The following is a 23,368-nucleotide window of genomic DNA, read 5'->3' as shown; positions in this document are numbered from 1 at the left end:
GAATCTCTGCCTACACTTTTGGACACTGGACACTTTTGGATTGTGTGCGGCCCACTGATATCTGAGCACTATGTGACACGCTCGATGGCACAGCTGCCTGTGACCAAAGTGATGAGAGGATAATGGAGATTTTGAATCTCTGCGTACACTTTTGGACACTGGACACTTGTGGATTGTGTTTGGCCCACTGATATCTGAGCGCTATGTGACACGCTCGATGGCACAGCTGCCTGTGACCAAAGTGACGAGAGGATAATGGAGATTTTGAATCTCTGCGTACCCTTGTGGACAGTGGACACTTGTGGATTGTGTGCGGCCCACTGATATCTGAGCGCTATGTGACACGCTCGATGGCACAGCTGCCTGTGACCAAAGTGACGAGAGGATAATGGAGATTTTGAATCTCTGCGTACACTTTTGGACACTGGACACTTGTGGATTGTGTGCGGCCCACTGATATCTGAGCGCTATGTGACACGCTCGATGGCACAGCTGCCTGTGACCAAAGTGACGAGAGGATAATGGAGATTTTGAATTTCTGCGTACACTTTTGGACACTGGACACTTGTGGATTGTGTGCGGCCCACTGATATCTGAGCGCTATGTGACACGCTCGATGGCACAGCTGCCTGTGACCAAAGTGACGAGAGGATAATGGAGATTTTGAATCTCTGCGTACACTTTTGGACACTGGACACTTGTGGATTGTGTGCGGCCCACTGATATCTGAGCGCTATGTGACACGCTCGATGGCACAGCTGCCTGTGACCAAAGTGACGAGAGGATAATGGAGATTTTGAATCTCTGCGTACACTTGTGGACAGTGGACACTTGTGGATTGTGTGCGGCCCACTGATATCTGAGCGCTATGTGACACGCTCGATGGCACAGCTGCCTGTGACCAAAGTGACGAGAGGATAATGGAGATTTTGAATCTCTGCGTACACTTGTGGACAGTGGACACTTGTGGATTGTGTGCGGCCCACTGATATCTGAGCGCTATGTGACACGCTCGATGGCACAGCTGCCTGTGACCAAAGTGACGAGAGGATAATGGAGATTTTGAATCTCTGCGTACACTTTTGGACACTGGACACTTGTGGATTGTGTGCGGCCCACTGATATCTAAGCGCTATGTGACACGCTCGATGGCACAGCTGCCTGTGACCAAAGTGACGAGAGGATAATGGAGATTTTGAATCTCTGCGTACACTTTTGGACACTGGACACTTGTGGATTGTGTGAGGCCCACTGATATCTGAGCGCTATGTGACACGCTCGATGGCACAGCTGCCTGTGACCAAAGTGACGAGAGGATAATGGAGATTTTGAATCTCTGCGTACACTTTTGGACACTGGACACTTGTGGATTGTGTGCGGCCCACTGATATCTGAGCGCTATGTGACACGCTCGATGGCACAGCTGCCTGTGACCAAAGTGACGAGAGGATAAGGGAGATTGGATTGCTTTTAAAAAAGCAGTTTGCGGAGCAGTCGGTAAACAGCAATGCCAGCGTGTCAGGAAGCCTTAGAAGGCAGCCCAACAACCAACACCACTGATACACCACAATATAGCCTCCCCTTGCACTGCACACACAGTGACTTGTGTGTTGTGCAGGCCAAATCGCTAGCAGCAGAAGCAGTTTTTTTGTCTTCTTCCCTGCCTAACGCTCTCCCTACAGAATCAGCAGCAACCTCTCCCTATACTAAGATCGGCAGAAGTAAGATGGCGGTCGGCGTGCACGCTCTTTTATACCCCCTGTGACGCCCACCAAAGCAAGCCAATCACTTGCATGCCCTTCTGAAATATGGTGGTGACCCGTGCCTATGTCATCACGTTGCCCACAGTGTCCGTGGATCCTGATTGGCTGAAAAAGAGCGCAAAACAAACTTTTGAAATGCGACTTTGGCGCGTAAGTCGCCGACCTCGTGGCCGACCTCATCCTAGGGTCGGGTTTCGTTTCATGAAACCCGACTTTGCCAAAAGTCGGCGACTTTTGAATTTTTTCGACCCGTTTCGCTCAACTCTACCTATGAAGCATTTTGGTTCCTTTTTTTACTGTAAAGGCAATGACAATCATTTGTCACAAACAGAATTGCTGCCTAATTTGCCTTTCCATTTATTGTAAAACACCATTTTACAGATGCAGCTTTTTCTGAAATGTGCACTTGAGACATGGAGTACTGCAGTGTTTTGCATGATGTAGGAATATATTGCCTTTTACAGACTCCCAGGAGGTTGCAGCATATTACCAGAACACTATCCTGCGGTATAATAGAAGCCTGCAGGTGCCCATAGGGCCAGTAGCTAACAATGTGTTATCTGCTCCACCACTTCTAATCGAATCAGCATGTTTGTAATCCTGCTGAATGGATGTGGATTGTGAATTTTCAGGTTATATATCCATGCTAGCAGGGACATACTGTATATGTATTGAGTGCAGAGTTACCGGCACACTTGAGACCTGACGCCTAAAAAGACCCAACTGCTTCTATGCTACATGAAGTACCTAAGTCCTAAAATTGGTATATCCTAAATTTGGGGTGGCCAATGAAAGGGCCAAGGAGCCTAAAGTTACTCATGAGTCTTCCCTAACATTGTAGGTTATCACCTATCCACACAATTAAGTAAAACTTTCTAACTGATGGGGTCAAACTGCTTAGAGCCCCAACAATTCAGAGAATTAGGCTTTGGAATTTCCCAACGGAATAAAACGGTCACAGCATTTGGTCACCATAGTATAGTGGACTGCCGGAAAAGCCACGTACAGTGCTGAGCTATGTCTAGCAGTCCCATAGACAGTCCTATGGCTTTGTTCTAATAGGGCATTTTACATCTCCATTCTTTGGATCGATGGATGTCCCAGTGGTCATGCTTCCACCGATCAGCAAGACATTTACCTATTGTGAATAAACCTTTAGGCATGGTATACTTTTGAAATAGAAAAATCACCTACAGCTAGGTCCAGAAATATTTTTACAGTGACCGATTCTTTGTGATTTGGTCTTTTTTTTTAATGTAAATCAACACTTCAGTGTTTTTTTATTGCACTGCTGGAGTGGTGCTTTAAATGTAATTCCCCTCCACCCTGTCTCATACTCACCTGCCACCTTCATCGTTTTCCTGCGTTGCTCCTATCGGTCTCCTGTGAAAAGTGACCTATCGGCCACTATTTTATGGAGCTGCATGGAGGTCACTTTTCATTACACATCTATGAGAGTATCGTTCTGGCTCTCGTAGACTTGCATTGAGAGCTTGTGATGTAGCTTCTGACATCCGTCCAGTCAGAAGCTGCACTCACAAGATGGCATCGTGGGACCGGGGTGGCACTGAAAAATGATGTAAATACCGGAGGGTGAGTATATAACTCGGGGGGCAGCAGGCTTACATTTAAAGCACTACTGCAGTACTGAAAAAAATCTCTGGAGAGGTTCTTTAAAATTAAACAACTGAGATGCAATTGAAGTGTAGACATTCAAATTTAATTAAAGGGATTGACCAAAAATATCATGTTTAGGAATTGCAATCATTTTTCTACAAAGCCTCTTCATTTTTGGGGCTCAAAGTAATTGGACAAATTAACTTTACCATAAATAAAATGTAAATTTCTAATACTTTGTAGAGAATCCTTTGCAGGCAATAGCTGTATGAAGTTTGGAAGCCATGGACATCACTAAACACTGGGTTTCCTCCTTTGTGATGCATTGCCAGACCTCAATTTATGCTTGTTTGTGGGTGTTTCTGTTAAAAGTTTTGTCTTAATCATGTGAAATGCTGCTCAGTGGGGTTGAGATCTGGTGATTGACATGGTCTTTGCAGAATATTCCACTTATTTCCCTTAAAAAAAACCTCTGGGTTTCTTTTGAAGTGTGTGTTGGGTCATTGTCCATCTGTACTGCAAAGCACCGTCCAATCAACCTTGGTTTATTTGGTTGAATGTGAGCAGAAAGTATCACCCTCTACACTTAAGAATTTGTATGACTTCTTCTGGCTTCAATCACATCAATAAACCCTAGTGAACCAGTGCCATTGGAAGCCATGCATGCCCATGCCATCACACTGCCTCCACCATGTTTACAGAAGATGTGGTGTGCTTTGGGTCATGAGCTGTTCCAAGCCTTCTCCATAATTTCTTCCCATCATTCTGGTACAGGTTGATCTTAGTTTAATTTGTCCAAAGAATGTTTCGTAGAACTGGGCTGGCTTCTTTAAATGTTTTTTAACAATGTCTAATATAGCCTTTCTATTTAAGACTGATTATGGGTTTGCATCTTGTTGTGAACCCTTTGTATTTGCTCTCATAAAGTCTTGTCTTTATGGCTAACTTGTATATAGAAACATCTATTTCCAGGAAACTGTTCTTCACTTGGGTGAATGTTGTGAAGGAGTTTTTCTTCACTATGGAAAGGATTCTGTGATCATCCTCCACTGATGTCTTCCGTCGACGCTCAGACCTTTTTGAGAACTCAACCTAATGATGGTCTGCTTCTCTTCCATTGAGAGCTCCTTTGACCTCATGTTGTGGGATCTCAGCATCAGCTTCCAAATGCAAATGTCACCCTTGGAATTAGCTCCAAACCTTTTACCTGCTTAATTGATGATGGATTAACGAGGGAATAGCCCATGCAGTCCATTAAAGAAGTTTTGAGATAATTGTCCAGTTACTTTTGGTCCCTTTAAAAAGAGGCAGCTACATATTAAAGACCTGTAAATCCTAAACCCTTATTCCAATTACAGTAGAATGTGAATACCCTCAAATTAAAGCTGAGTCTGCATTTCAAGCCTATATTGTTGATATAACTGTATCTTGAATATGTTTTGATAAGCAGCTAAAGGTCAAAAAATGGTGTCAATGTCCAAACATTTTTGGACCTAACTATTTTCATGCAGATTAAGATAGAAGTTGAATTCTTTACAGTACATCAAATTATATGAAGACAGCTTAAAAAAAACTTAAACCATTATCATAGGTTGCAATCATTGTTTACCGCCTACCATATTATATATAAGAAATAATGATATAAATGTTTATGTCTGGCAAAGGAAGCTTTCTGCATAAATCTCATAAGCGTTTATACACTATGAAAACAAATGAATGATAATGTGATTTCCAGGACAATGGACAATCCTAGCCGTATGTGCATTCGTGTCCTTGAAACCACAGGAACTCTGTGTTCAGCTATTAGGAAGTATACCTGAATTCATAAGATATTCATTGCGATGTGAGAAATTCTGGAGGAAACATGTGTATCTGACAGTCACTAGCCTCATAGTTTTTCAAAGCCATAGAACAATTGTCTACGGCCAGTGATGACCTTTCCTCCGACCTCCAAGCAGATTCCCAGGGACCAAAGTGCTCTTGTCTGCAGCCATTTTGATGGCTGGCAGCCCTTTAATTTCTTATTACCCTGCAAGTACAAGCACATAGCGTTCACTACAGGACTATGCGATGAGTGCAATGGAAGATTACTTCTGTGGGCAGAGTTAGCTCACAAAGCGCTATTGTCCCTCAGAAGAAGATATTAGCAGTGACTCCAGTGATATGTATGCCCCACCCTAGTGTCACCAGTGATGACTATGCCTCAGCCCAGTATCTCCAGTGATGTCTTTGCCCCAGCCCAGCATCTTCTATCATGTGTCTATCTCGTTTGCTGTCATGTGTATGCTTCAGCCTCGTGCTTCCTGTCATTTGTATTCTCCAGCCCTGGTGTCTCCTGTCATTTGTATGCCCCAGTCCCGGAGTCCCCTGTGTGATGTATATACAGCAGTCTCTTTGTTTCCTATGTGATGTATATACAGCAGTCTCAGTGTCTCCTGTGTGATGTATATGTAAGTTTCGGCCAGGACCTTAGTCTTGGCCGAGGACACCTGGGTTTTTTTTGTCCTGGCCTCCCCTCACAGGAAAACAATGTTCACTAGTCAGCATACCTTTGTCTTCAGATCTGTCTCCTTCAGGATTTTCCCTATGCCGCAGGGGACCCTCTCCAGGCAGATTTGCCTTAACTGAGACACAGTCTATTTCAACTTTAACAAGAACATCTTTACTGAGTTCACTACACAGCACATCCATAGTCTTCACAGCATTAACAACAGGTTTCACACTGCATTGTTCCTTCTCTTTCCCTGCACTTCTCTCACAGTTACACAGCACGTACCCGGGTCGGACCATCCCAGACGAGTCCTCAGCGTCCTCACTGTTCAGCTCTGCTATGGGTAGACATTCACCTGTCTGTTTCACCCCAGATATAAGATCATCAACTCCAGAAGTCAGTTGCCACATGGCGAGCAACCTGCCCGTTCTTGCTGCTGTGTCCACAATTAGAAAACTGGCTTCTCCTTGCACTGACACTGCTCTCATTGCTGTCACTGCTGTAGTCTTCTTTCCACTGGCCCTGGATGACTGGGCTTAAGCTTCAAACATTACGGGGCCACTGTGTTGTCCCTAGGGCATTAGCCCCCTGGACAGTGAGGGGCTCTCTGGCCCCAACTGAGCTCCTTCAGCTCCCTAGCCTGACTCCTCAAAAACAGGAAATGTTCCTCCCTTACCTCACAGCAAGCCCCTCCTAAATTAACTATTTCCTATACTATATTGCTAAATCTCTATCTTACACTACACATCTAACTGGGAAATACATATCCTGTAATACCCCATCTAGTGACCAATAATAGTGACTACACTTACCCTATCATATGAATATAACAGCACACCAATGTTCATTATATCATTATATACAGTTAGTAATATGGTAATACACTTGACTGTGTAGCAGCACCAATAAATCACCTAATGGTAATACACCTAATGGTGTAGCAATACCAATACATATTTTTACAAATGTATTTTCCATCTCCTTACATATATACAGCAGCTTTGGTGTCTCCTGTGTGATGTATATACAGCAGTCTCGGTGTCTCCTATGTGATGTATACTGCAGAGCTCCCACTGCTTGAGTTCTATAAATGTTACATGAGCAGTGATGAATTTCCCACTGTGAGGACACATGCAGTGTAACGTATATCTGTGTTTGGTATGACTTACTGCTGCAAATTCTTTACAAAGCGTATTATCGCAAAGAGTCCCCTGTGCTCCAGACTGATTAAACCTGGAAAAGCATTTACGAGTAGCAACATCATACATGCTCCCTAGCATCATAGCCACACCAAAGAGAAGCAGCTCCAGTTATCAAGTTAGGGGTGAGTTAATTAAATGTTTGACCACATATAGCGGAGTAATTTTCATGTTGATAATTTTGTACAGCTCCTGAATGATGCTATAAATATCAAAATGACACTTGGCAGAAAATAGGTTCCTCACTCCTGTCATAGAACAAGACTCATAGATACAGGGTGGAACTTTTGACATGTGCATAAACATCTTTTATACTTTATAAACATTTATTAATGTCATCTATTTTTTAAAATATTGTATATACTGTATGGATAAACACAAGAAATACATCTGCTTAAAGTGACCCTCTGCTCTATGGATGAAATTAACGTAATTGGGTATAGGGTCCAATTATTCATACTTTTTGCTTCACTCTGCTACTGATCCACTGTTTTTTGGTCAGCTTTTTACCCCAACATTGCTTCCACATTTCTTAGGCTGGCTGATGTCCAGTGTGAATCAGAACTCTGAGCCTCTCATTGTTCTCGGAATGCCTGGTATCATTTTAATGTGTTACCTGCCTAAAAGATGATCCTATGAGCTGTTTCATACACCTACTCTGGTTGTATGGATCCATAATATTGATTCCCATAGATTACTATTAGCCACTCCCAATTGTACACATTTGAAGGTTTTTTTTTTAAAGCTTCCATATTAATGTTAGAATATGAAATTATGAAATGTAGCATCCCATGCTGTTTTATAGAGGAATTCCCCCTAAATGCATTTCTTAGAGGCACCATATGACAGCACATGCAGTACTTATGGTTCTGTGCAGTCTGCCTTGTGCACGGGAGCTAGCTCTGTTAGAATTGGCTGGAGGCCCATTCTCCTAGATAAAAATATATACAGAGATCATATATACTTTCTATCTTTTATTGCTAAAAATCCCATAGAATATGAGATCAATCTAATAATTATTTATGCAAATACTGAAGAAAAATCAGGTGGCACTCACCAGTAAAAGTCCATTCTTTTTTAAGCAAGCGGTTCACAGGGAGAAAGGGAGATGGAGCGTGCGAGTGACGACGGCCGTTTTGCTCTATTGAGCTTCTACAGGTCACTCAATAGAGCGAAACGGCCGTCGTCACTCACACACTCCATCTCCCTTTCTCCCTGTGAACATGCTGTGAACCGCTTGCTTAATAAAGAATGGACTTTTACTGGTGAGTGACACCTGATTTTTCTTCAGTATATGCAGCATGTATACTCTTTTTCTTGCTTGGTGAGCACCCGAAGTGTTGGTTCACATGTGCTGATCATAGGACAGTAAAGCATAACGCACTTTGCACACTTGGCGCTTTTTGGGTGTCCTTTTGGTGCAGTCTGCTTTTTTCTTGCATTGCTAGAAGTACTAATAAATAATTAATTAAATCAGCATCAAGAAATGGAAAAGCATATTGTCCTGGCTCTGTCTCAGTTGAATGAAAAAAGAGCTGACAATCTGATTTTTTTTTACAGCCATCCTACTCTAGTTGTAGACCACTTCCAATTGTAAAAGGAGTCATTCCAATGATTTTTTTGTTCTACTCCTTATATTTTATTTTTTTGTACTCATGAGTACAGTCTTGCATATTGCTCTATACTATAAAAAAGGTCACAATTATGTCACTGTGTTTTAACCATGCTACTGGAATTTTAGACTTTCTTCATAAACTTTTGCATGGAGTCTTATCTTTCTTTTTTGGGTAAAAGAGGATGGCTTGTAAAACCCCTCTTCTAGAGCATTCTGTCCTTTCAAAAAAATCTCCCCAATCTATTTTTTCTCTTCTCCCTACTTTTACTTTGGGGGTTGTTGTTATACAAAGGGGTAGTTTGATTTCTAGAATATCCTTAGAATGTTCCATATATGTATCGTAAATGTAAAGTAAATCATTTTCCCAGCAATGGTATTTGCATCTGTATAGAGAACGGGACCCCATAACTTGCTGTTTCTAGAGGAGCGGTCTACTGCCAGCTGTCACGACACAGCTGTCGGGTGACCCGGGACCATGGGCTCCTTTCCTGACCCTAACACTAGCTGGTGCCCTAGCTCGCCCTGTCCCGCAGGATACTTCAGATGGCGAAGATGTCGGGGCATCCACCCTTGCTTTATCTCCTAAGTTAAACCTCCATCTGTTCTCTTCCCCCACCCTGGAAAAAGAGGGCGCTACTGTGCACCTCAGTACACCAACCCGACTAACAGGGCAACAAAGACAGGGGTAACTGAAAACTCCACAGACATAATATTCACTCACATATAACAGAGGAATCCACCAGGGTGTGCAGGAAGGGGGAAGAAATCAAAATAGGGAAGGATAAGGAATTATCAAGCGTACAAACCAAACAGTCGCTTATAACTCCTCCAGCAATCCTTCTCATACCAACTTCTCTCCCTCCTTTAGCCATGCAGCAAGAACTTACTCTGACTAGGATTAGTAATAGAGCCAAGATTACATAGGGAAAAGTAGTGGCTAACTGAGCGCAGCGGAGAACAGAGATTTCCAACATGGCCTATTAACCTCTGTTGTGCCGAAAGAAATAAACATGTTTAATAAGACAGAGAAGTACTTCTTTTCAGCGATGGAGTAGGAGCAACCAGACGCTGTGATCTTCTGGCTCTGCTCTGTCGCGGTAACCCCGTGACACCAGCGGTGCAAGTCGAGGTCCAGTTTTCAAGACAGATGCCGGTCCCATTTGTGTGATCTGCATCTAGTATAAATGTACAGCACGTTCTGTAGATGTATGAGACGGGAAGACCCTTTTAAGGTGATCTAGATTTAGATGCTTGTTAATTTAGAACTGTGATTTATTTTTCTCGTTACTTTTTTTCTAATTTTGCTTTTCAAGATAACAATATTACATTTTTCTTATTTCCATTCATTCTGAATTCAGACTACAGTAAACAATTGAAATAGGTCCTCTTCTTCCCCAAAATGAAAAATATCCACAAATCACACACTTTAGTATGTTTCATGCTACCCTGCTGTTTTTCTGAATGCAGTATTTTTTCGGGGAAATAAAGCTGAAAAAAAGAAGTAGGAAAATGGCAATGTTTTTCTAAATAAACACCTTCAATATGTTTTGCCAGTTGTCAAATCTTTTCATAAAAATATTGTTCATGCTTCTTTGTAGAGTTTACGAAAAAGCAATTAATCAAGGAAAGAAAAACAATGTAGAGATTTCATTCGTTTTTAAACAGAGTTGAGTCTAGAGTTCAGCCATTGGGCAAGAGTATATATTTCTTCTATTTTCAAAAATATATTATGGCTTAGTAATATTAAGCTGAAAAGTGAAATCGCTAAATTAAATATCAAATCAAAAATCAAATAATGAAAGCGTGTGTATGCTCTTAAAGGGAATCTGTCACCAGGTTTTTGGTACCTCAACTGAGAGAAGCATGATGTAGGGGCAAAGACCCTGATTCCAGTAATGTATCAGAGTGACTGCAGACTTATGGATTTGGATCAGACAACCCCTTTAATGTCTTTTTTGTAGACTGCTGCTATCCCATTAACATATTATAATTTTGCAAGCTAAGACTTAATCTATTTAATTTGCATTCAATGCCAGTTGTAAAGGGGCAAAGATAAAGCATATAAAAATTACAGTAATTAAATAGAGATGTTCCATTTCTCGAATACCAGTTTGATAGTTTTATATAATTTGTTAAATCTAATAGGAATAATTACCATATTTTTCAGATTATAAGACGCACTTTTTTCATCCAAAAATGTGGAGGAAAATGGGGGGTGCATCTTATAGTCCGGATGTACCAGCTGTGGCTTGACGGCGAGGTGGGGTAGCGGCATCCATGGAGAAGCGGGTAACAGAGGCAGGAGCCGGCTGCTGCGGCTAACTCCTGTTCCCGCTGATAAAGAGAAATGAATATTCACTGCATTCCATGCCCATGGGCATGGAGGGCAATGAATATTCATTTCTCTTTAGTATCCTGGTAATTGGCCCCTATTCCCATCCTGGTATGCATGGACCAATCCTTATTCTGGTATGCATGGCCCCATCCGAAAACATTGAAAAAACAAACCATTACACTTACCTTCCTGGCGCTCCCTCGCAGCGTCTTGTTCTGATGCCAGTAGCTGCTTTATGCTTGTAAGCTGCACATGGCAGAGACATCATGCGCTGCATGCAAGCCAAAGGGCAGCTGCCGGAATAGTCACTGCTCTGCACACCGGGATTGTGCGCGCAGAGCAGTGAGCATTCATTACTCTTCAGTATCGCGCATAGTGTCTGCTGCCGGCAGACACTATGAATGGTTATATTTTATAAAGGTGCTATCATCTGTTTTACTTTATTTAATTAAGAGGATATTTTCTTAGGGCAAATTATATGTACTTTTATTATTTATATTTTATTTGGACAACTGTGTGGTGTTGTGCCACGATTTGCTGCTGGTATCCCGTTTACGTAAGCGCCCCTGATATCCCATTTTTTTCAACTTTTCAGAATAAACTGTCCTGTGTGTGAATAAGGAATAACACTATTTCTGGCCATTATGTGACTTGTGTCCTGCTGTTTTACAAGTTTTCTCCTCTGCAGGCTTTGTCTCTAATTTTTCAGTTTTGTCTCAGCAATTGGGTGGAGACATACTGTTGTGATGTCGCTTATACACAGCACACATAGACATGAAGGATCCCTGCTCTTCTGTCTCTATGTAGAATATGTTTCTAAATACAAAATGGTAGAGACAACAAGGCATTCAAAATAAACAGTCTCTGATAGGGGCACAAGTAGGGTATCCAGCCCGTTTCTGAAGTAGTAATGAACTTGGCACTCAATATTTGTTGAAAAAAAGATTCAATTTTTTATTTGCATCCAGGTGAAGTTTAATTCTAAATGTTTTCGGCCCAGCACAAGACCTTCATCAGAGAATCCCTTTTTAGTTTACTGTACAAGACACACATAAAGAAAATTACAATTAGAATAAATCAGACAAGTGAAAATAAAAACAAAACAAGAATAAAAATAAATGTCAATTGATGCATACGGACAAAAAGGAAGAGGGACACACTATGATCATCATGTCAATCAAAATCTCTTGTCAAGGAAATACGGACATAAGGGATCGTTCCACAGAAGAGTGACCCATAGAAGTGACTCTTTATCCATTCACATGTAGAAAAAACCGTGTTAAGAAGAAAATAAGGGCAATCCATTTCATATCACATTTAAATTATTGGTACTCATATAGAAGAAATCCATTCAAGGCAGTGAAAGGATATAGGTGCGCCAAGGTATTGAGTGCGTAAGGAGGCACTATCAGAAAAAGGTAAAGCGGTGCTTGTGTTATATGTAGATTGATTATTCTGGTTCTCCTGGGAGGAGAGAAAACTAAGAAAGTGAACATCAGGCTATTATACCACATAGTTAGTTACCTAGTGAAGTCAATATACATTATATTCATAGCACCAATGATGATGGGATGAGTGCCCCTAATTAGCTGAGAGCATATGCCAGTAATCACAGGGTCAGGACCAAGGGAGAAAATAAATGAGGTTGGGGTGTCTCTATATTTACCTGGATGCTGTATTTCATGGTAATGTGCTAAATTGCATTAATGATAAGGCGACTAACCGTCGCTTTTGTTGTGCGCTGAAAAAGATTGCAGACGAATGTAAATGAATTGAGCGAAGTATGCTGGAAGCCACTAAAGGTGGGTCTAAAGTGGAGCGCTATATAGAATGTTCAGGTACCTGTGAAGATGGCTCCTCTGGCCTGCGGTCTGTGCCGCTGGATTAAATGGCGTTGGGAGTATGGCGACACGCTCCAGCTTTTATAGTGCTTGGTTGATTGCAGCGCTAATTTTGGCATTGCTTTATGGCTGTTCTGTTTTAGGCTGTGTCCCCACGATGCGATTTTTAAGCGTTTTTGCCTAGATTTTCTGCGCGAAAACACTGCGAAAACGTTTAAAAATCTTGTACAGAACGCCCCCATGCATTCCTATGGCATTCCGCACATGCTGTGCTAATGCTGCGCTTTTTTCTGCGGCGGAATCGCATCGCGGAAAAAAATCGCAGCATGCTCATTCTTTTGTGCGGAATCGCAAAGAATTGCTGCGATTCCGCACCCATAGGAATGCATGAGAATCGCTTACTTCCCGCATGTGGCTATGCCCACCATGCACGAAGTTAGGCGTCTCATGTGCGGTTGGTACCCACGGTGTGGAGGAGAGGAGACTGTCCTCCAGGCCCTGGGTACCATACCCCTGTAAAAAAAAGAATAAAAAATAAAAAATTGGGGTATATTTACCTTCCGACGTCCCGCGCTGCATTCCCGGGTCTCAGCATTCCCAGTAATGCCTTGCAGCAAGGTTCTGTGATGACGTAGTCTCGCTTGACTCTAGTGGTCTCGTGAGATCACTATAGCAACACGAGACCAACGTCATCACAGGTCTCGCAAGGCATCGCTGGGAACGGGAGCGTCGCTGAGACTGCGCGGGACGTCGGAAGGTAAATATACCCCGATTTTTTTTTTAAATTATTTTTTACATTCTTTCTTTTACTATTGAGGCCGCCTAGGTTTGACGAGTGTGACCAACCTGTCAATCACATTCCAACCGATGCTTCAAATCGCTGGGAAAGTGCTTGAATATCGCACGCGAAAATCGCGGCAAAATCGCTAACATAATCGCGGTGAAATTGCTCGGAAAAAAACGCACGATTTCTGGGAAGGAGTCCGGTTTTCAGTGTCCGGATTTAAACGCAACGTGGGCACATAGCCTTAATCTCCAGGTATGATCCTGTTCTTTCTACCATTGAGTTATTTTGGTTCTTCTCAAGTGACAGCACTGTCTGCTTAACTTCAGCATTAACTCATTCATGCTCAGCCATGGGAGCTGCTTGAGTATCACCACTATTTAAGTGGCACTGATATTTGAAGGGACCTCATTGTGTTTGCATTATGGTTGCAGGGCACTTTGGGGGACAGTTTCAATTAGATTGTGATTGTATACTTTCATAACTTGTCATTCATACTCAGGATTTATCATTTCTCCATTTTTTGATAATTATATGTTACAATCCAGGGTCCAGGGGCCATCTGTTTATTGCATTGCATTTATTGCCTGTGATTATTATATCACGCATGGGGGGAACTTTACTTTGGTTTTAAGGATGTTTTAAACTGTTATTGTTAATTAAGCTTTGCCTTTTTACGTAGTATTGTGGTGTGCATTCCCTACAGTGGTACCTTTTCTTGTGTTGTCCATTTTGTCTGCCACTGGCATTGCACCAGCTTTTAAATAGACCAACCCTCATCAGTAGTGCACCTAGGCTTCATTATGGGGCATGCGTACAGCTCACTATGTACTGGGCAGTGACTGAAGCCGCACCAGCTGTGATCTGTGACTGAAAGCTGAAGACCACCAAAACAAATAAAGGGCATTTCCTCCCGGTAACCAGGCTTTCAGTGTGGCAGATTTAGAACACTATTAACTTGCAAATTAAACCCATATCTGCAGATTAATAGCATTTTTTTATGTGACAAGTTCCCTTTAAAAGTTTATTAGTGTATTTTTCAGTAAATGATCTGTTGAGGAGGCTGGGAAGTAGGTGGCTCATAAGGGGAGAAAGAAGGATATTTATCTCACACAATATATGAGAATAGTTTGTTATATAGTTTATTATAGTTGCTTGTACCATTGATTTATGCAAATTTTGGTGAAACAACAGTGACCATTTAAAGGGAGTCTGTCACCCCTTTTTTGAGATATCATATAATGATATCATTCAATTGTGTGTCACATAAGGATTCTCTTAGTACTTTTGCTTCCCCCTGACCCCGCACCTTTCATGCCTAAATACCTTTTTTATATCGTTTTAGATGTAAGTAAACTGCCGCGGTCCGGTCCGATGGGCGGGGCTTATTCACCTGCTCCCCCCCTCCCTGTCTTGCTCTATGCATTTCTTCTTGTGTAGACAAGACAGGGAGGGGGGAGCAGGTGAATAAGCCCCGCCCATCGGACCGGACCGCAGCAGTTTACATACATCTGAACTGATATAAAAAAGGTATTAAAGATTCCCTTTAATGCAAAAACGATAGATTTACGGTCTCATGGCTGATAACCATCATGACTGCATTGGATATACAATATGACATGGCTAGTTCTCATCAACTTCAAGTGTTTCCTCAGACGCCGGATTTTGATGAATCATTTAACATTTTTCTGCAAGGTGTATTCCAGCACAACATTGATATTGTGGAGTTGGGTGAAATATTTTTATTTAAAAAAAAATTTTCAGAAAATAACAGTATACACTTTCACATTCCTTCTACATTTGCCATCACAGTCAGCTATTTTTCAACATTGTCAGAGACGATAGAAATTGCAAAAGATGTAAAATGGCACAAATTAAATAAAAGAAAAGAAATGTAAATGTCATAGAAGATTAGTATAAATTGCAAACAATTGTGGGTAATTACACAGAGCAGAGCAGAGTTTCACATGCACATTACAGGAGCACATTAGGCCATGTAACTGTCCAAAAGGTCGTATTGTCTGTACAGTGGATGAACCTGTAGTAATAAAACACTCTCATGTTCTTTGCATCTATCTCTTAGTGCCGAATTTATTTTTACATTATAGGAGCACATTAGCTACTCAATGTGACAGCAAGATCGGATCCAAATACTACTGATACCCTTATGGCCCAGGTAGACAGCTGTAATAGGGTAACTTTTTAACCTCCTATTTAAGCAGCTGAACCCGAACCTCACACAATTCAATTGAAATTGGCAAGAATAGGTAAGAACTTCATTAGCATCTGTTTTTTAGGACTGTGATTGGTCCAGATCTTGCAGCTTTAGTTCAGCAATCAGAAATCTTCTAATACTTGAAGTAATATATAAAAATAGGAAGTTCACAGTTTTAGTCTTGACTATAGGTGAGCGTATCAGGAAAAATTCTCATTCACCTGTTTGGCAGATTTTCCTGGAAATTTGATTTGTGGACATGTTATTCTCTGCTAATTTAATGTCCCTTATTAAAGGGAATCTGTCACCCTATTTTTCGCCTATCAGCTGCCGGCACCTCCATCAGGGGCTTATCTACAGCATTCTGTAATGCTGTAGATAAGCCCCAGATGTAACCTGAAAGATAAGAAAAATGAGTTATATTATACTCACCCAGGGGCAGTCCGGGTCCAGTTTTAGTCCAATGGGTGTCGCTGTCCCGTCCGGCGCCTCCCATCTTCTTACGGTGATGTCCTCTTCTTTCCTTCCCGTCACAGCTCCTGCACAGATGCACTACTCTGCCCTGTTGAGGGCAGAGCAGAGTCCTGCAGTGCGCCTGCACACTGCAGTATTCTGCTCTGCCCTCAACATAGCAGAGCAGTGCGCCTGCGCAGGAGCCATGACAGGCAGCAAAGAAGACGTCACCATTAGAAGATGGGAGGCGCCGGACCGGACCGTGACAGCCATCGAACCAAAACAGGACCCAGACTGCCCCTGGGTGAGTATAATATAACTCATTTTTGATTACAGAATGCTGTAGATAAGCCTTTGAAGTCGGTGCCAGCAGCTGATAGGCGAAAAATAGGGTGACAGATTCCCTTTAAGCTCTCAGGTTTTTCCAAACCCTAGAACATAACAAACAGATCATGTAAAAAATAAAAAATCCTTTTTCTTATCTCACTGCTCATCTCTCCAGCCCCACCATTCCTCACTGTCATCCATCCAATTCTTGGCACATCTTATGATCATCCATCCATTCCTTGGCACATCTTATGATCATCCTACCATGCTAGCACTGAAATCCTTGGCTCTCTTGCATGGAGCTGGGACTTCCGGTTCTGAAAAGGCTTGGGAAGAGTCTGCACAATTGCTTGGAATCTCAATACATCATGACTTGCGCCTTGACCTTGTGCACACATATGCAGAACTATCGCGGGCTTCATCAGAGCCAAAAGTCCCAGGTCTCTGTGAGAGGCTGGGGAATTTAAGCACTAGCAGGAGGGATCACGAGGTGCAACAAGGACCAGACAGGTGACAGTGAGGAGCGAAGGGGTCGGAAAGGTGAGTGATAAGGCATGTAATGATTTTTAATTTTTTTTTCTAACTTTTTGATGGGCCTTTATGGCTCAGAAAAACGTCAGTCAGCAGACACTATTTTTGAAAAAATCTCTATTGTTGACCTAAACAATGATCATTGGCACAAAGGTCTCTGAGGCCTCCTGAAAATAATAACAGAGATAACATAAAATATTTGCTGTAGAGTATAAAGGCAACACAAAATACATCAGGACAGAAATAGCTTTTGTGGGCACCAGCTCTCATTAGAGAGGTCAGAAGATCATGGCGTCTTCTTGGCAATGCTACATGTGAAACTCCATGGGAGCTAATATGCATGTTTTTCCCAAGGAATATTGCCAATAGCACTTCATACACAGCTGGGCTTTTAAAAGAGAGCAAGAGCCTCCCTCCCACCCCCAAAGCTGTATCATGGGAACTCTGCCAAGCAAATCCTTTTCTACACTGATGAGTGACAGTTCTCTGTAGATGGGTGCCTGGCATGGCTTACTTTCTTAACTGTGTTTACAAGACTTGTTCGAGACTGGGACAAGGTAATTCTCCTTTCTAGAGTGTACAGATTTACAGAATAAAAATATAAATTCTAAACATTATATTTTCCCTCTTTATTTGTTATTCAAATGCCTGCCGCTATTTCTGGGTTTCTGACAAGTAGGTCACCTAAGAACCTCTTTTTAACTTGATTTTGCATCTGTCTCTTTAGAACCACCTCACCGCCTTTGCCGAAGTCACATGATGGTGAAATAGATGCCTACTCTCTGCACTGGACCTCCTCCCTCTTCACAGTTCACTCATCTCAACCGAGACATATTTGAAAAGAGCAGGAAGTACAAGCTACAGTATCTGGTCTATTTAATGATTTTTACAGTCTCAACAATATTGTCCGCATCTGAAGGTTGTTTTGTAATTCTAACTTGTTTTCCTTACTTTTTTCAGAAAACCATTGAAGGTGTGTTAGAAATGTGAGCTAGTCAGTATCCCACAATTCTTGGTCCTTAGAGCTTTCTAATCAATCATGTACAGTACCCTACCTTAGGTCACTTCTTCAGTTTGGGACTTTCTAACAAATCACCTCTTTAAAAACAAAAAAAAAGTTTGTTCAAGCTAATATAGCATGACCTATCTCCCATTTAGTAATAATTCAGTATGTACAAAAGAAAAATAAAGGAAATTATTTATGTTTTTGTGCTAAAATACTGTTTGCACATGGTATTTTGCTATATATTTCACATATGATTTATACCTTACGTTATATCAAGACTGGTGCTTATGTTTTGAAGGGAAAAATGCAAATTTTTACTGTAATAATTAATGTATCATAATTAAAAATTTATTTATTTGGAAACTTGTCTCGTGTGGATCAAAGGAAAGTCTTCTTTTTTCATCCCTTCACTGGCTATGCTTCCATGAATCTGGGGAAGAAAACATTAGTAAGAAAAGGGTGATCAAAAATAAAAGAAAAATGCCAAAATATAAACTTAGCGTAAACTCACGATATATGCAAGTAGAATAGGACAAGTGGGGATTATCAACATCTAACAAGAGATACCAATACTCGAATCAGTTTGTATTTTCTTTCTCTGTCTACTACATAGATTGCAAGAGTTGTATACTTTTAGTTTTGTAATAATATAACTTTCAATGAGAGATGAGTGAATATATTCGAGTGGAATAGTATTGTACATCAGGTTTCCATTTTGCTGAACCGTAAAGTGTCATCAAAACGTTAAAAAATATACATGCATATAGTCACCTTACCAGTCATCTCTTCGGACCCCATTGTTCACCACCACCCATCCGATAATTGGTGCATCTTCTTATCACCTCCGCTGAGCAATTAAAACCCCGGTCTCTTCATGCTAGGTGGGGACATCCAGCCCTGATAAAGCCCAGGACGTTTCCGTGCATGAGAATGCACTGTTACTTTGCTCGTCATAAGTCGTGACCTTAGGCATGCTTGTGCAGAAATGTTTTGGGACTCATCAGAGTTGGAATTCCCTCTTTAATGTGAAGAAGCACAAGGTTTTGGTGTTTGAAGACGGTGATATGAAAATGTGCCAAGGGCCAAACAAGGGATAGTGAAAAGTTAAGGTTCTAGAGAGTCAAGTGAAAAGGTGAGTAAATTTTTTTATTTTCTATATCTTACATGGAAAATTTCCTGGGGTTTGCACAGACCCCAGAACATACTATGAGACTTTCAATTTGTTGAGAAAACATTCATTGTGAATCAAATTTCCTGGGAAAATCCATTCCAGATCTGTTCATCTCTACTTCCAGTCCATTGCTTTATCGTGTTCCAGATTACAGACCTCAAGAACGATGGTTGAAAGCTGGAAATTCACTGAGCATAGTACAGATAAATTGATTTTGCAAGATTTGAATTTGCCAAATGTTTCAACTTTTCCTTTGAAATTCGATCTGTAGCTAAATTAATCTCTGTGGATGTATGTTCCTCTGGTGATGATTCTCTGTTGAATGTTCTTTATTCGTTTTTTTATTTGTTTTATTTTTTTATCATCTTTCGTATATTATGCTCTAGGAGTGTAGAGAAACTCTAGAGTAAAATACTCGCCTCTTTGGTTACCCAACTCCTTGCTAAACACCGTCTGGTCCTTAGTGCCTCATTTTTCCACTATCACACATCTCATCTCCAGTGTCTTTACTTTACAATAAAACTTCCATCCACGACCAGGCTTCAGAAGTCCCTGCACATTGTAAGTTAGCATCATGAGGTCATGATGTGTGCAGTGACCTTACGAGGCATGGGGACTTCCGAGGCCTAATAATCTTCAAGGCTTGGTCATGGCTAAAAGTCCCTTCCTAGAGCAAAGAAATCAAAAGTGTGGCGCTCAAAAGAGGTAGAAAAGGTCCAGCCCTCACTACTAGATGTTGGATAGTGAGCAATGGAACAACTGAAGAGTTGAATAGTGAGACATGAGTTTTTTGCTTGTTTTTTTAACCATTTGCCTGCCTTCTATTTATGCTGAACTAATTGCAAAAAAATGAATACGTTTGCTACACTCTGCTGGGAGAGCTTTTTGTCATTTGTGTCTACCCAGTGGTTTAGAAATGCATTTAGAGATAAAATATTCAAATTGTAACACAAGTGATATTTTAAAAAATCATTTAAAAAATTCCTTAATAAAAAAATGGTAAGAATGGACACAATTCTACCAGGTTCTATGTACATTTTTTAAATAGTAACTGTTAATTTTAATGAAGGCTAAGGGAATGCTCACACAATGTGTTCAAAACAACATCACACCCGGCAAGGTTTTTTGAGGCAATCCAGAGGTCTTTTTCCAGAAGCGGCTTCACTGACTGTTTTGCTGTTGATTTTGGGGTGGCTCTGCCGCAGAGTATGTTTTGCAGAATATAAACTATAACTAGAGAGTAGCTTCTTAGTAGATGACACCCAAAGAATGAACTACTTTTTAGCTCTTTCACTGTTTCCAAACCCTGAAGCAGTTAGAAGAAGTAGCAAGTCATATTGCGACTGAACATGTGCAGAACAATGTAGTTTTTACATTTCTGTGCATTATGTTCATTTTTGCTGCTGTTTCGCAGCCCTTTTTAAGAAGGATTTCAAGCAAATTTCACCTGAAAAAGACATAATGTGCAACCAGTGATTGAGGGGTTTGGCCAAAGTTGTTTTTTTAATAAACAAGCCATTCCCATCTCGGATTTAATTACTAATTGGAAAAAGCTCTTAAATAATGTTTTACTCCTAAGGCAGATGAAATATGTGTATGTTAAACCATCATTACCAGATTATTTTGATAGTAACTAGTGCTGAGCGAGAATACTCGTTGCTCGGGTTTTCCCGAGCATGCTCCGGTGTCCTCCAAGTATTTTGGCTTACTCGGAGATTTAGTTTTTGTCGTCTCATCTGCATGATTTGCGACTGCTGGACAGCTTGAATACATGTGTGGAATGCCTGTTTGTTAGGGAATTCCTACATGTATTCAGCCTGTCTACAAGTCGCAAATCATGCAGCTAAGACGACGGAAAACAAATCTCCGAGCACGCCAAAATACTCGGAGGACACCCGAGCATGCTCGGGAAAACCCGAGTAATGAGTATACTCGCTCATCAGTAATAGTAACATATGAAATAGATCAACTGGTTCATTTCTAAGTCATTCAACATGAATAGTGTTAAAACCATATCAGAATGGATTCAAGTAAGTGGGAAAGATAAAGGTAGGACTTTCCGCCAGATCTACTTTTTGCTTTGGCTCAAAATTTTTAAAGGCTTTTTTTCAAGACAAGGGTCTTTGTGAACACTACTCAAAATCATGTTGTTTACTGATATGTCTGTGGTCATCACCATATAAATTTCTAAAAAGTGAGATGTGGAAGTGCGCCAATGTACTAATAAATTTGCTGCTTTTTTTACCAACTATTGAGCACAATTCTCATGTCTCATGAAATGAAAATTAGGCTTGGACTATTAGTTAATTTTCTCCATTTCTATGAAACATGGCACAATAATACAATTACTAGTGAGATAAAAAACTTGTTGCCTAAAAAGCTCATTGCGTTTGCTTGCCACAATGTGACCCAGTGATCCACTTGACAAGTAGCTCATTTGAGAAGACCAGAAAACCCGCGTCTAAGGGTTACAGACAAGAAATCAAAGCGTCGCATCTATTCCAAAATGGTATCAATAAAAACATTGACTTGTCTTGAAAATGAAAACAAACCACATAGCTCCACTGCCCGAAATTGAAAATGTTACGACTTACGAGTTTTAGAAAATGGCAAAACACTCCCCCCTAACCCCAAATTTTTTGCAAATTTCTTATTTTTTTACCACTAAAATAATAAAAACTGGACAAGTTTGGTATCTCTGTAATCGTACTGATAAGCAGAATCATACTGCAAAATCATGGAGGACTGAACATAGAGAAGGCCTGATGGGGCAGTGGTGGTAGGAAAGGTGAGTGGTAGGGAGAGGTTTTTTTTATTTCCAGTTTTCTACAATTCAACAAAAAGGTATCACTAATTAAGTATAAAAAAAATTGGATTTGGAGGAGTGTGAATTTATATTTCTTGTAAAATAGAAGATTCTATTTGCCTAGAACAGAATCGTTCATCTCTATCAATACCCCTTTAAATGCCAACAAGTCTGCCAATGCCAGGAATCATTCACATATAAAAATGACCTTTTATACTTTCCAAATGTGACTTTTTTATTCTGTAGCTTTTCACCAAACTGTTATGTTTAATAAATTGATATATGTCTCCTGAAGTAGAACTAACACATTACAACTCTTCAGGGAACATTCGTACAGAATAATTCCACATTTATGTGGAGAAAGTTGGCACGTATGGTACAGTCTGCTCAGGTGTATAAAATAGTTTGATGACCAATAAAAAAAACTAAATGTAGCCTTCTTTTCTAATAATGAAAATTATATATAACTAGATGATGGAATGATATATTCAATGGTTACACCCATTTTCATAAAGGGGTGTGATCAAATAGGGCTATGTAAATGCAAGCAATTTTTCAAATTACTGCTTATTAAACTTTTCAGACATCCGTAAGATATTATTCCTAGATATAAACTTTTCTTTAATTTACAGCTTGTTGCCTTGGAGACCGACCACTGCTGCTGCTAGACAGCAGAGTAACAGTACATGTTATCGCAAGATCTCGCTCTTCGCACTACCCAATGCTGCCACGTACCTTAGTAAGCAGACACCGAAAAGTGTGAGGTTAGTGCAAAGAGCCAGATACTATGAGCTTATGCTTTCACAGTGAGATGAGACGCAAAGAGTTGTAGGGTCCTACTCTGCATGCCTGATTCTACCACCCCAAAATTGTGGTCAACTATTGTTAAGAAAGTTGGGCCCTTTCAAGAAACACTACAGTTCTTTCAGTGCACTATTAACAGTAAGATATATTTAGAAAAATAACCAGTCTGAGGGTGACCACTCCTTTATTAAATAAAAAGGGCAGCCCCAGACTAGTGATAGGTGCTCTTTAAGGCTTACCAGAGGAGCACAGTGAAATTTATCGTATATGTCCAAATCCTCTTACGAGGTCAAATATACTTGTGAATGATCCCATTACCAGTAGTAAGGGATTGTCTCTAAAGTCAGCCTTAAAATAAATCTATCAACATGCTTTCGCACATTTTTAACTCCCCTCATATGAGAGAAGAA

The 23,368-nt window shown here is 40.8% G+C and overlaps 2 protein-coding genes across 3 annotated transcripts in view; one reads left to right on the top strand and one right to left on the bottom strand.

The window, feature by feature from the left end:
- Positions 1–18,543, top strand: part of PLPPR5 (phospholipid phosphatase related 5) — a 376,469-nt gene extending 357,926 nt beyond the window's left edge. For both annotated transcript variants that reach the window (XM_073571406.1, XM_073571407.1), the window contains one exon: positions 17,899–18,543. In XM_073571406.1, coding sequence (XP_073427507.1) covers positions 17,899–18,010 — 112 coding nt within the window. In that variant the 3' untranslated portion in view covers positions 18,011–18,543. The remainder of the gene's footprint in view (positions 1–17,898) is intronic.
- The window catches only part of LOC141085827 (uncharacterized), an 82,923-nt gene continuing 78,025 nt past the window's right edge, over positions 18,471–23,368 (bottom strand). The window contains exon 6 of the mRNA XM_073571405.1: positions 18,471–18,607. Coding sequence (XP_073427506.1) covers positions 18,592–18,607 — 16 coding nt within the window. The 3' untranslated portion in view covers positions 18,471–18,591. The remainder of the gene's footprint in view (positions 18,608–23,368) is intronic.

This window comes from Dendrobates tinctorius, unplaced genomic scaffold (assembly GCF_039654945.1).
Source record: "Dendrobates tinctorius isolate UK_male_01 unplaced genomic scaffold, ASM3965494v1 ptg000029l, whole genome shotgun sequence".
Lineage (NCBI taxonomy): Eukaryota > Metazoa > Chordata > Amphibia > Anura > Dendrobatidae > Dendrobates > Dendrobates tinctorius.
The sequence above is the reverse complement of the archived record's forward strand: the minus strand, read 5'-3'. Positions and strand labels throughout refer to the sequence as shown.